Below are 12,806 nucleotides of genomic sequence, written 5' to 3'. Positions count from 1 at the left end.
GCCAATACTTACCCTTTCCTGTAACTCCAAGGCTTGGAATTCCCTGCTTGCTGTTTTTTTCCTTTAAAAACTGCCTCCTCGAGACTCAGGGCCTCACTCTCTAACCTGCTATGACAGGGAAGATTGGCGGCCCAAGCTTAAGTTTGAATAAAGATCCTAGTGTGATTTGCAACGGACTTGACTCCTAGTGGTCTTTTGGAGTCTCTCGAATTGGGCCTAACAAGGGTAGAGGGGAAGATCAGGAACTGGGAAAGGAGGGAGGAGAGAACTGTCTGCTCTTCTTCATTTGTCAGTAGTAGTAGATGATTCAGTTCTGTGCTGCAGCCTGTTGCAACCTGAGAAGTTCTCTCAGAGACCTCCTCAAGGAGCAGCCCAGGCACTGGACTTTGCTGCAGAAAAGAATTTCAGGCTGAGTCAGTCTGAAGCACAGTAGGGGTTTATCAGGAAAAAAATAAATAAATAAAAGTAGTGACAGATTTAAGTCCAGACATAGGAGAAAAAGAGATTGAGGAAAAGAGAGCAATGTATACCTAAGACATGGGAGTGGACTTCTCAAGAATATGGACTTCACACTTAAATGTCTTTATATTATTTTGGTGGCTTCTGAAGTTACATTGTTTAAAGGTTTTAAAAGCACCCCCCCCCTTTTTTTGATAAATGAGGTAATAGAATGGAATCTGGGTTACACTAGCAAGGTGTACAGGCTGATAAGATAAAGCTGTAGATGTGGGTAACATTCATCATTCAGGCTAACCTCAAACTTATGATCCTTCTGCCTCTGCCTCTTCAGCAACATAGGTGAGACATGGAATAATGGGGAAGGGAGGTTTCAATAGGGAGGGAGGAAGAGAAGGTGGGGCTGAGGAGGTGTGTGAAGAGGGATTACCAACACTAAGAATGTTTGAAAAGTACGATGGCTATTCTTGCTTGTCAGCTTGGCTATGTCTGGAATGAACTAAAATTGAAAAATGGAGGACACACCTGTGAAGGATTTTTGCTTAATTTGAAGTAGGAAGATCAACTTCTAATCTGTATCTTGAATCAAGAAGATACACCTTTAATCGGCTACACTTTCTGCTAGAATCTTATGTATGGAAGAAGGAAGCTTTTGTTCTTTGCCTGCTAGCTCTCATCTTGCTGTCAAGTCCATTTTCTGGAATTAGAGCCTGCTTCTTTGGAATTCCAGTATCTATTGAAGATACTCTAAAGAACGCTGACTAATAAAAAAAGCCATATGGAAACCTACAATTTTCTAAGCTTCATATACATAGACATGTATGTATCTGCATATATGTATATTTACATATATCTCACTATATATATATCTATATATGTATATCTATATATAAAGGTTTAATTGAAGTTACCCTACATAAAGGATAATTTTTATTTTAGAAGCTGTAGGTAGGTGTGGTATTTCTTCTTTGAGTTGCTGGTTGAGAGTATCCTAGGGACTCCCCAAAAATATAGGCTATTGCCCTTTCTCTTGGTTGGCCACCAAAACTTGATGGTAAGACCCTACTGCTGAAGACGCTATACTGTTGGTACTGACCAGGAAACTTTCTTTCTACTGGCTACAGGAATATTTCAGAATACAGAAAGATACTATGTTGGCTGCTGGGGGTAGAGGTGGGGAGTTGTCAACATTCTTACCTAGCTGTGAACCTTGTGAAGTACAATAATGACTGATATGGCAAGATATGTTTATGGATGCAATAGTGGTATATATGTTATGGGAGTAACCATTACAGCAGAAAGATGATAAGATCCTGAGGTCAGAGAGGACTGGAATGAAACAGTGTCTTCTGGACATGAAGACTATTACACTCATGAACTCACAGCAATTGTGCTATTAGCACAAGACCTGCACAGGATCAAGCCCAGTCACATTCTACCATGGAAGGGAGGAGCTGATGAGCCCCCATCCCTAACTGAAGAGCTATTGACTTGATGGCTTTTGGGGAGGGAGAGTTAGTTTTCTTTTTTTTTTTTTTAATTTTTATTTATTTACACGTACATATACATGCGTGCATGCATACATACAGTATTCTGTCTGCATATGTGCCTGAAGGCCAGAAGAGGGCACCAGATCACATTATAGATGGCTATGAGCCACCATGTGGTTGCTGGGAATTGAACTCAGGACCTTTGGAAGAACAGCCAGTGCTCTTAACCGCTGAGCCACCTCTCCAGCCCCCGAGTTAGTTTGCTTAAAGGATGTAGCCTTTGGTAGGTTGACCACATTCCATTGGATGGCCCTACACCAATTAGTATATGTGAGGCACAAACTGGATTCATGGGTTCATTCAAAGAAAAGAAAAGAAAAGCAAAAAGAAGGACATGAAGTTGGAAAGGGGTGAGAGATTAGGGAATGGATCTGGGAGGAGGTAGGTGGAAGAATAGGAATGAGTATGATCAAAATATATTGCAAGGAATTCTGAAAGAATTAATAAAAATATTATGTTAAAATATTCATTGTTCAACTCCAATGGTTTAAGGATCATTTAGGAGACACACCCTTGGGCATGTCTGTGCAGGTGTTTCCAGAGAGGTTTAACTAAGAGGGAAGACTTATCTTGAATGTGGGCTGTACTATCCCCATGAGCTGGGCTACTGGACTGAGTGAAAAGGGGTAACAAGAAGAAATCAGCTGAGGAGCAGCATTTATCTCTTTTTACTTCCCAATTGTCTGAGCATTGTGACTAGCTATCTCATGGCCCTTCTCTGATGCGATAGACTGTACCCTCAGATTGTGAACCAAACAAACCCTTCCTTAAGTTGTTCTTGTTGAATACTTTGCCATAGCAGCAAGAGAAGTAACTAATACAACAGGTTAGAAGGGTCGAAGGGGTTCTTATAATTATAAGCTACAAGGGAGTTAGGAAATCCACCTTGACTGCAAACAGACTTATGATCTTGTTTATAGATTCTCAGTAATTTACAAATTTACATCTGGGAGGGAATAAGGTTAATTTCAAAAGTCTTATATACTTTGGTTTTAAGCATAGTCTATTATTACTTTAGCATTATTTGAAATAACACTATAAAAAAGAAATAGTAGCCGGGTGCAGTGGTGCATGCCTGTAATCCCAGCACTCTGGGAGGCAGAGGTAGGTGGAACTTTGTGAATTTGAGGCCAGCCTGGTCTACAAAGCCAGTCCAGGACATCAGAGGCTATCCAGAGAAATCCTGACTCAAAAAACCAAAACAAACAAACAAACAAACAAACAAACAACGAAAAGACCTATAATCTCTATGTAGGTATACTGGTTAGTTTTTGTCAACTTGACACAAACTTAGACAAATCTGAGAAGAGGGGATCTTAATTTGAAAAATACTTCCATGAGATTGGCCTGTAGGGAAATCTGTGGGGTTACTGTCTTGCACAGTGATTAATGTGAGAGGATCCAGCTCATTGTGGGTGGTGCCACATTGGGCTGGTGATCCTGGGTGCTGGAAGAAAGCAGGTTGGGAAGGCTGGTGAGGTGGTTTAGTGGTTAAGAACGTAGACTGCTTTTCTAGAGAACTTGGGCTTGATTCCTAGCACCAACATAGCATTTCACAACTGTCTATAACTCCAGTTCTGAAAGATCTGAATTCCCTTTCCTGGCTTTCAAGGGCATAGCACATACATGGCATACATACAAACATGCTGGCAAAACACCCATACATTAAAAATAAACAAAAAACACCAAAATCTGCTTTAAAAAAAGGCAATAGTAAAGCATACCCGCTATTTGTATAAATAGCTAACCATACTATAAAACTTCTGTCACTTTATTTTTTACCAGACTAATGGAAAAAGAATTCACATTTTACATAATTAATCCAGTCAAAATATACAACTTAATATTTTTGGTATGTTTACAGATATACATATCAATATGCATATTCTGTATTTTAACACAGTTTTAATAGTATTATTTCCAGTGCTTGTGGACACATCCTTTACTTTTCATTCCCAGTTAAATGCCTTACCAAGGGAAGTAAGTAAGAAAACATCTGGTGTGGTGGTTTGGTTTCAGTGTTACCATAGGAAAGGGTCATTTTAACTCTTTGGATATTGTTCTAGGTTCTTATTTCAGCATATGGAAGGAACTTTGGCCCACTGAACTGGGCCATGTGATAAAGGCAGGCTGGACCTCACATAGTGACAAGAAGGCAGCATGAGTATCTGAAGTAAATGGTAGGGATCTAGAATAGCCTTATGGGAATTGAGGCAGCTGCAAAGGACATTGGAGCATAAGAAGGATGTAAGTGAGAGACCAAAGAATTTTGGGTATTGGTTTAAAGTTTAAAGCACAAGCCTGAACGACCAGGTGGAGACATGTCTAGCCACCTGCGGATGAAGAACCAGCCTTACGCATTCTTTCCCTGCCCACTAGAGATACAGTTGCTAGGAAACCAGCCCAGATGTCCAGGCCAGAACTGTTTGTGGTCTTGGCACCTAAAGTAAACCCATCATTTCAAAAGTCAATTTCCCTTTACCCAATCATGTATCGTCAAGGCATGTAACTCCCTGTTTGCATTTTTTTCTCCTTTACAAACCTTGTTCCCCTAGACCACAGGGCACATTCCTCTCCTGCTTCCACAGGAAGTTTACAACCTGGGCTTGAGCACGTATCAATAAACCCTCATGTATTTGCAGTAGAGTCAATTCCTGGTTGACTTTGGGAGGTCTCATAAACTGGGCATAACAGTAAGCAAACACATAAAAAGAAGAGATTAAAAAGATGTCCATATTGGGTGCTGGAGAGATGGCTCAGGTTGAGAGTAATGTCTTGAGTTCAATTCCCAGCAACCACATGGTGGCTCATAACCAACTATAATGAAATCTGGTGCCCTCTTCTGGCCTGCAGGCATACATGCAGGCAGAACACTGTATGCATAATAAAAAAGATGACCATGCTGTGTGAAGGCAGAAACAAAACAAAGTGCACATGAAGAAGCACATGCTTGGGAACCTCTGATCTTGTAATCAAAGCAAAAAACAAACAACCCAAAAAACTTAATAGATGATAGAATAATAAAAATGATATGAAAGAACAGGAGTGGGAGAATACTGGGAATTAGGGGTTTAAGCAGGGATGGGGTGAGAAGTGGGGGGGTTGAGAAAAGAGAGGTAGAGGGCAGAGTAACCAAAAATTTTAAAGGGGCTCGAACAGAAGTAACTCACATTAATGAATAATCCTCCCAGAAGACATGAGAAGAACTCATTACTAGGCTACCTCCTTATAAATTAGGTGAGAAAGGCCCTAGCGGATCCCCCACCGCCCAAACAACACTGACTTTTGTCATTGCTTAGTTGCCTGCCATAGCTACATAGTAAGACCCTATTGCTAAGATACCACATACTTTGGTTGCAGAATACAGAGAAATAAATTTTGAACTGATCAGGGAACCCTCCCTGCTGGCTAGCTTTCACAGTGCTGGAAGGTGCTGTGTAGGCTGCTGGAGAAAAAGCGACATCAATGGCCTTATCCAGTGACAAACCTTGAGTACTACAACAATGACACGCCAGCAAGATGTGCCCACTGGTGCAATGGTGCTTATGGGGAAACCCACTCCTCGTTCACAGGAGGACATTGATGCCTGGTACTAGAAACATGGTCAGAACTCAAGACTGTAGTCATAGGCCCCAGGGGAGGACTTGTTAATGTTGTTTCTCTCTCTCTCTCTCTTAGCTCTGGCCGTCCTAGAATTCACTGTTAGCCAGGCTGGCCTCAAACTCCCAGAGATCTGGCTGCCTCCAGACTGCTGGGATTAAAGACGTGTGCTTAATGCTGCTTTTCTAAGTGATAGTGCTGTCAAACTACCTTCTAGGGATGTACGCTTATGTCCGTAGATTCATGCTGCTGCTTCTAACGCTGGTCAGAGAAGCTTTTGCCGAAGTGGGTGGTGACTAATGCAGAGACACATTACTGTGTAAAGGGCTGAGGAAGGGCTGTGAGTGCCCAGCTGCAGGTGGGGCATCTATATCCCGCCCCCTTCCCTACCCCAAGGCTCAGAGAACATGGGAGGAGAGAAGGAAGAATGAATGTAAGAGCTGGAGGACTGGAGGAGTGCTGGGACATGCTTTTCTCTGGACCTGACATGGCTGTTGTGCATGGGAATTCACCTCGGTATTAGTCCACACTTCGGCATGCAGGGAGAAGGGCCTTCTGAGGCTCCATTCTTATTGGCAGTTGAAGAAGGGAAAGTAATTTTTCTTTAGGAACAGGAAGTCATCTGTGCCACCGTGGATGACTTCATGCCCGAGAGCATATGGCTGGTGTTGACTGGACTCAGTGGGTTAAAATAATTATAAAAGGGATGTCATAAAATTGGGAGAGAAATGTGATAGGCATGTCCTGCGTGAAACTGGAGGTGCGGAATGAGAGGTAGATAAGACCAAGATATGTTGTAGACATGTGTGAGAATTTCTGAGAATAAACAAAAAATAGTTAAGAAAAAAGAAATCAGGGACTGCAGACTTAGTGGTTAAGAATGCTGGATGTTCTTCCAGAGAACCAGGGTTTAATTCCCAGCACCCACATGGTAGCTCACAGCCATCTGTAATCCCAGTGTCAGGGGGATTTAATGTCCTCTTCTGGCCTCCCGGGGCACCACATGCATATGGTACACAGACAAAGCCACATTCATATAAAATTAGATTCAAAAAATAAAAACAAGGAAAGAAAAAAAGTGGATGCAGATCTTGAGAGTGAGTGTGGCCATGTTGAATCCTCGCACAGCCCGGGGGGACAAGGAGGTGTTTTGAGTTGGGCTATACTTCTGGGGTCAGTTTTTCAGAGGATCTGAAAGGCCAGGTAGAGAGTTGTGAAAGATCAGTGAGAGGTCCCCTCAACCTCAAGTAAGCAAGGGCAACAAGAGAGAAAGAACAGAAGCAAATTTGAAAAAAAAAAAAAAAAGAAATCACAAAAATAGAGTTGGTAAGTGTATGTTGGTTGAGGGTGGTAGGTAGAAGAGATACAGGTTTAAAAAAAAATCCAAGATTTAGTAATAGAGAGGGCACCAGTAAGAGAGTCTTGCTGTTTAGAATTCAGAGAAGAAAGAGGAGCACAGCTGGATATCTGTTGAGGTTCACAACTAAACTTAGAACAATTCAGCTGGAGTCACACAGACATGAACTCAAATCCTGCTATGGCCTCATCCTAGCTGTAGGACTCTAACAGCTAACCTAGGTCTGAGGACCTAGGTACTAATAGCAACTTGGAGTTGTCAGGATGAAATGAGTTAATGTGTATCAAAGCTTAGTTCAACATGGTGAGATCCCAGTAAATGGCCTATCTTCTTTGGAGGTCGCTTCTTGAAGGTGTGGAATATAGAGGGATATCATTATTTGGGGAAAGAGAGAGAGAGAGAATAGGTTGGAGGAAAGGAAGTCTTCCTTGACTCATAGAAGAAAATTGGAGGCTCTTGACAGGTACCTGAGGTCATGAGCCCTAAGGCAACTCTCTCTTCCTCAGTGGCTTTCAGTGTTAGGAACATGAAGGTCCTTGAACCTACAGATCACTGAGAAACCAGGAATGTTAAGTGTGCATGATTGTCTTTTAAGTGAAAAAGATGTAAAACTTGTTCTTTAATCCGGAAAGCTAGGAATTGGAGGTAATTGATAGCCTAGTAAGCTGTGATATCTGTTAGGCCAGGCCATATCAAGCTTCCACAACTAGTACCAGATATGGCTAGTAATCTAAATGGCCCTTACATTACCTGTAAAGTCAGGGGCTCCCCCAAGCTCCCACAACCAGGACCAGAGGTGGCTAATAGCCCAAAGGACCTCTGGGCTATCTGTATGACCTAAACCATGGCAAATCCTTCCCTGGGCCCTTAATCCAGTACAAGTAGCCTACCTCCAGAATCCATCTTCCTGGAAGAAACGACATATGTCCTGAGTTGAGTTTCGATGTAATTATGCTTCTTTGTGTGCTGGGGATTGTGTTACACCAGGAAACTTTTTTTTTTCCCAAATTATATTGTGTTTAAATATGCTGGAAATAAACCACCTGGTGTCAGACTCTCTAAGTTTGATCTTATTTGGTGAAGTCAAACTGAACCAAGTACTCATACTCACCATCTTGTGGTTTGTTGCCTTGACTGTTGTGACACACCTTAAGGACCCCCTCAGTTCAGGATATTTTGTGGCAAACTGAAAACTCAGGTGGGGAAGAGAGAGTGAGGTGAAGAGGACAAAAAGAGGAATGAGGAACAGAGGGGCCCAGTACAAGGGCTGTGAGTTCAGGATCTCTTTCAAGTCATGTGGCATGGGTGGGACACAGAGAACAAAGCCAAAATTGCAGAAATCCACTCCAGCAACTCAGAAGAAAATTTAGATAATAGAATTTACTTTCCTCTCCTTAAAAAAAAAAAAAAAAAAAAAATTTACTGTAGTGTGTGTGTGTCTGTGTGTCTGTGGAGGCCAGAAGGAGGCATCAGAGTCCCTGAAATGGCAGGAAGCCATCTTCCTAGTCCCTATTTGCTTTTAAAAAAACTCTGTAAGGAACAAATATAATCATATGGTTTCTAAGTTTGCTTTTCTGCTTCATTCCTTCTTCCCTCCCTCCCCAGAAATGCACCAGTGCTTGCCTCTCTTGTCCATTCCCTTTCTCTCTTTCCTCTTCTTGCCAAAACCAACCAATCCAACTAACCAACCCACCAACCAGACTAAAGCAGGCTAAAAAGGTAATTTTAGAGAATAAACAGAGAGAGGCTAGCTACTCAGTCGATAGAGGTTGACACAGGATAACACAGGACTCTGAAAACAGTGTAGAACAAGGTATTTTAGAACTGTCTGGGACAAACATGGCCACCAACTGAGGTGACTTAGCTTTGCTTTGCTATGATGATGTCTCCATATCATTAACCCAAATCTCTAGCTCCTGTCATGCATCTGATGTTATAACATATCCCAAAGCCTATATAGGGAAAGAAAAGGAAAACAAACAATTTGGGACAAATCCTGTCTCCCAATTTTGACTCAATAATATTGCCCCTCTCTTTTGGAGTCTCCTACAAGATGTTATCTCAGAGCTCAGGCAGCGTGACTCTCTTGAAAAGAACGCATTCTTTTACCTCCTATTATTGTGAATTAATTATATAATATAATGGGTACCGAACTCTCTCTTATTGTGTACTTTTGCCCTGAAATAAAACTTCCACTCTATTCCTCCCTTTGTCTCTTTTTAATTCTTTCTCTGAAGGTAACAAGAACCTCGAACCATCGGGTAGAGATCTCAACCTGTTCTGTGGCCCTCTCAGACCTCTTCAACCTTCACCAGCAACAAAAACATCTGTAGAATTTCCTACCAACCCATCAACCTACTCTGTGTCTTTTTCTACTCTCTCTCTTTTCCTTCCAATTGAGGAATCACAAAAGTGCTGAAGAACAAAGGGAAAGCAATCCAGGATTCTGGGGGATGAGGGTGGGTTGGCTGGAAGAGAGGAAAGCCTAAGAAACCTTATAGGGCAATTATTTTCTGTCACAATATATTTTTCCTCACATGCAAAACTTATTTTAAAAGGAAAAAAATGAGGAAAGAAACTGTACCAATGACAAGTTCCCTTGGAAGTGACCCTGATATCTCAAGTGAGTATGTTCTGCACCCGGATAGGGCCACCCGTCTCCTAAATGTGGATGGGGACTCCCAGCCCTACCTGTCTATGCTGATGGCACAGAGGTTCAGGATGCTGGCGGTACACATCATGACATCCAGGGTGACAAAAACATCACAGCAAATGCGGCTGAAATTCCAGACTCCACCTGTCACCTGGGCATTAGAGACAAGAAGGTGTTAGTATTTTCCCCAGGGAAGGAACAATAACCCAATCAACCCTCTTGCCTTCCCTAAGCTGCTCATGGTAGATGCCAGCGTACCTTCCTGGCTCCCCGTGGTGCGTGCCATCAGTACAGAGGGCTGACAGGCACAGAGGGCGCGCCAGGCTGCCTGGGATTGATTGCTAAGGAAGGGACAGAATGGTAGAGTGTTAGTGCTGGGAGAAATCTTCCAGATTAATTAGTGCAGGGATTCTCAGAGTGGTTCACAGTGGGATATTTGTTAAAAACGTAAATTTCTGAACACCCCATAGACCTAGTGACTCCGGGTCCCACGATCTGAGCTCATGACCATCCATCTTAAAATAAATACCCCCAGTTGTACTAAGTTTTGGCAATCAAACTTGAGGCTCAATCTCACGGGTGCTCCTTGTAGCTAAGTGCTATGTACATAGATACATCTTAACTTGTAGATGCTCGGCTGCTGGTAAAAGACCTTGGGTAACTGCCCAATGTGTGCCGTGTGCCAAAACTGCTTCTCTGAAGCCCTCTGCCCAGTAGAGAGCTCACCATGTGCTCAGGAAATAAGCTAAGAACACATTTTACATAAAACATGACTCCAAGGCAAACATCTCTGTGACTTCAGGTTGTAAAGCTTGGAAACATCATAAAATAACATCTGTGAGAACAACAAGATTAATCAGTATGACTGCCTTTGACCCCCAACCCTGCATCCCAACTTAAAAAAGGTGGGAGGAGACTGGGTCCAGAGGAGCAGAGGGAAGTAGGGTTGGCTCTCAGCTAGGTGAGGCTAGCTCTCACCTGCTTGCCTGTGCATGTGGGACCAACCTCAATAGCCTTCCGAGAGTAACACTGAAAACGTCAGTGATTCAGGCAAATCATTTTATAAGGAAGCATATTTCTATTTTATCTTTACATATTTACATAAGCTAGTTAAATAATCAAGATGTACACTGCTACTTATAGGCTCTGAGGCTTGTGGGCTGCCATTCTGAGGGATCATGGCTCTTGGTGAGAGTTTGTGTCCCTGGCTGTAGATGTGTCTTTGATGTCCCTTCTGAGCAAGCTTGATTCCTATTAAGAGAAGGAAGGGAAACAAATAGGTCCAGCAGATGTTGGCCAGTGTGAGAAAGGAGCTGCTGCCCTCTGCCTGGTCCTCATCTGAGACTCTTTTGATCCTTCCTGTGCCATGCCAGTAAAGAAAGACCTGGAGGGGTCTACCCTTTCTCTTCTACAACTTCTCCTGGAGCATACTTCCCTCTTAGCTTCCCCTTGATCTCTATATTTGGTCATCTTCAGGCTATTTTGAGAAGCACTGACCAAAGATGTTTTGTTTAAAAAGCAACCCATGAAAAGTTAAAACAAGTGAAGTAATCGTATTTGTTCACTTGGTTCTGGATTTACTTTCTTTTAGCTAGAGCATTTGGCTCTATATAAATAAAGGCCTAACATAAATTTACAGGAATGCTGAGAACAAAATCTTCTGAGAAAGGGAGTTTATGGATTTTGATCTATAAAGTTATCACACAATGACTCAAGGGAGACAGGAGAGTGGGAGATGATTGCATGAGACAGTTGCATGGTATGAAAGCTTCTCCCCCAGACTGAATGCGTGTGTTCTTAATTTCATTCAATATACGTCCGTCATGCAACTGGAGTTTTGAGTTGGGGAAAACTGATTTTTTTTCTTTTCATATAACTGAGTGAGTATGTATCTCTGTTGTGGGAAATTTAAAGGAGAAAGAATAGTTAGGGCTGCAGTCAATCTGAGTGCTTTCTTGTCATTCACTCATTCATTCATTCATTCATTCATTCACCAAACAAGCACTTCTGAAGCTCTAATAGTCTACAGGAGGAGGGTATAGTATGTTTGTTAAGATGTTTTACAAAATGTACTACCAGGGTGTATCCTTGGAGACTCGTGTGATAACTGGAGAAAGAAAGCATTATCATCATCATCACCATTATTATTATTATGTGCGTGTATGATTTATATGGGCATGCATGCCATGGCATGGGTATAGAAGTCAGAAGAAGGCTTTGTGAGGTCAGTTATCTGTTTTCATTTTTATGCAGGATCCAGGGATTGAACTCAGGGTGCCAGGCTGATGAGGCAAACACCTCTATCTGATGAGCCTTCTCACCACACCTGTAGAAGGCATTCTTGAACACACTGAGGTCAGTCTGGTTAAAACAAACTAACATTTACTGAAATTTCTCCTACTTGTATCATCTACCCATATCACCCATTCCATGAATTTCTACAACTTTAAAACTTTGAAAACTAGATTTTTGTTATTGTTGTTTTTACTGTATGTACTATTACAGCTTTTTGAGGCATGTGCAATTTGATAGATTAAATGAGTGTTACTTAACCAACTCAATAATGGCAGAGACATTTACTTGTTCCCTGGTGCTCTGGGGCTCCTAGAGCAGGGGTTACGCGTGCAAATACCGCCGTCAAGACTGAGCGGTCTCTGACACACTAAAAGCCACTTATTGAATGCTTCCTAAGTGCCTGGTGTCCTGTGAAGCACTTTGCAAACATGGCCTCTTAGTGCTGATTATAATCCCCTGAGAAGAGATTGGGAAGCCGAAGGTATCTAAAGAAGCCTCGTCTATCTTAAAGATCCCACAAGCTCTCTGGCCTCTACTCTGTTGCCTGGCTTTGGTGGAATAGAAGATTGTGCTTATTGAGGAATGGGATATCACAGGTGGAGGGTTATCTAGGCTTAGTTCCTGTAGAAAAAAAAATACTTTGTTCATTTAAAAAATTATTTATTTTATGAGTCTAAGTATTTGTCTGCATTTATGTATGTGCACTACATGTGTGTAATGCCCATGGAGGCCAGAAGAGGGCATTAGATCCTCTGGAGCTATAGTTACAGGTGGCTGTGAGCCACTGTGTGGGTGCTAGGAACCGAACTTGGGGCCTTTGGAAGAGCAGCCAGTGCCTTTAACTGCTGAGCCACCTCTTTCTCTACACACACATCCTCCCTTTTACTTTAATCTT

The 12,806-nt window shown here is 42.2% G+C and overlaps 1 protein-coding gene across 2 annotated transcripts in view; it reads right to left on the bottom strand.

The window, feature by feature from the left end:
• The window catches only part of Drd3 (dopamine receptor D3), a 50,254-nt gene that overhangs the window by 21,313 nt on the left and 16,135 nt on the right, over positions 1–12,806 (bottom strand). For both annotated transcript variants that reach the window (XM_055625092.1, XM_055625093.1), the window contains exon 2: positions 9,655–9,767. In XM_055625092.1, coding sequence (XP_055481067.1) covers positions 9,655–9,767 — 113 coding nt within the window. The remainder of the gene's footprint in view (positions 1–9,654; positions 9,768–12,806) is intronic.

Source organism: Psammomys obesus, unplaced genomic scaffold, assembly GCF_907164565.1.
Source record: "Psammomys obesus unplaced genomic scaffold, mPsaObe1.curated_primary_1811, whole genome shotgun sequence".
NCBI lineage: Eukaryota > Metazoa > Chordata > Mammalia > Rodentia > Muridae > Psammomys > Psammomys obesus.
Note: the sequence above shows the minus strand (reverse complement) of the source record. Positions and strands in the feature narration are given on the sequence as shown.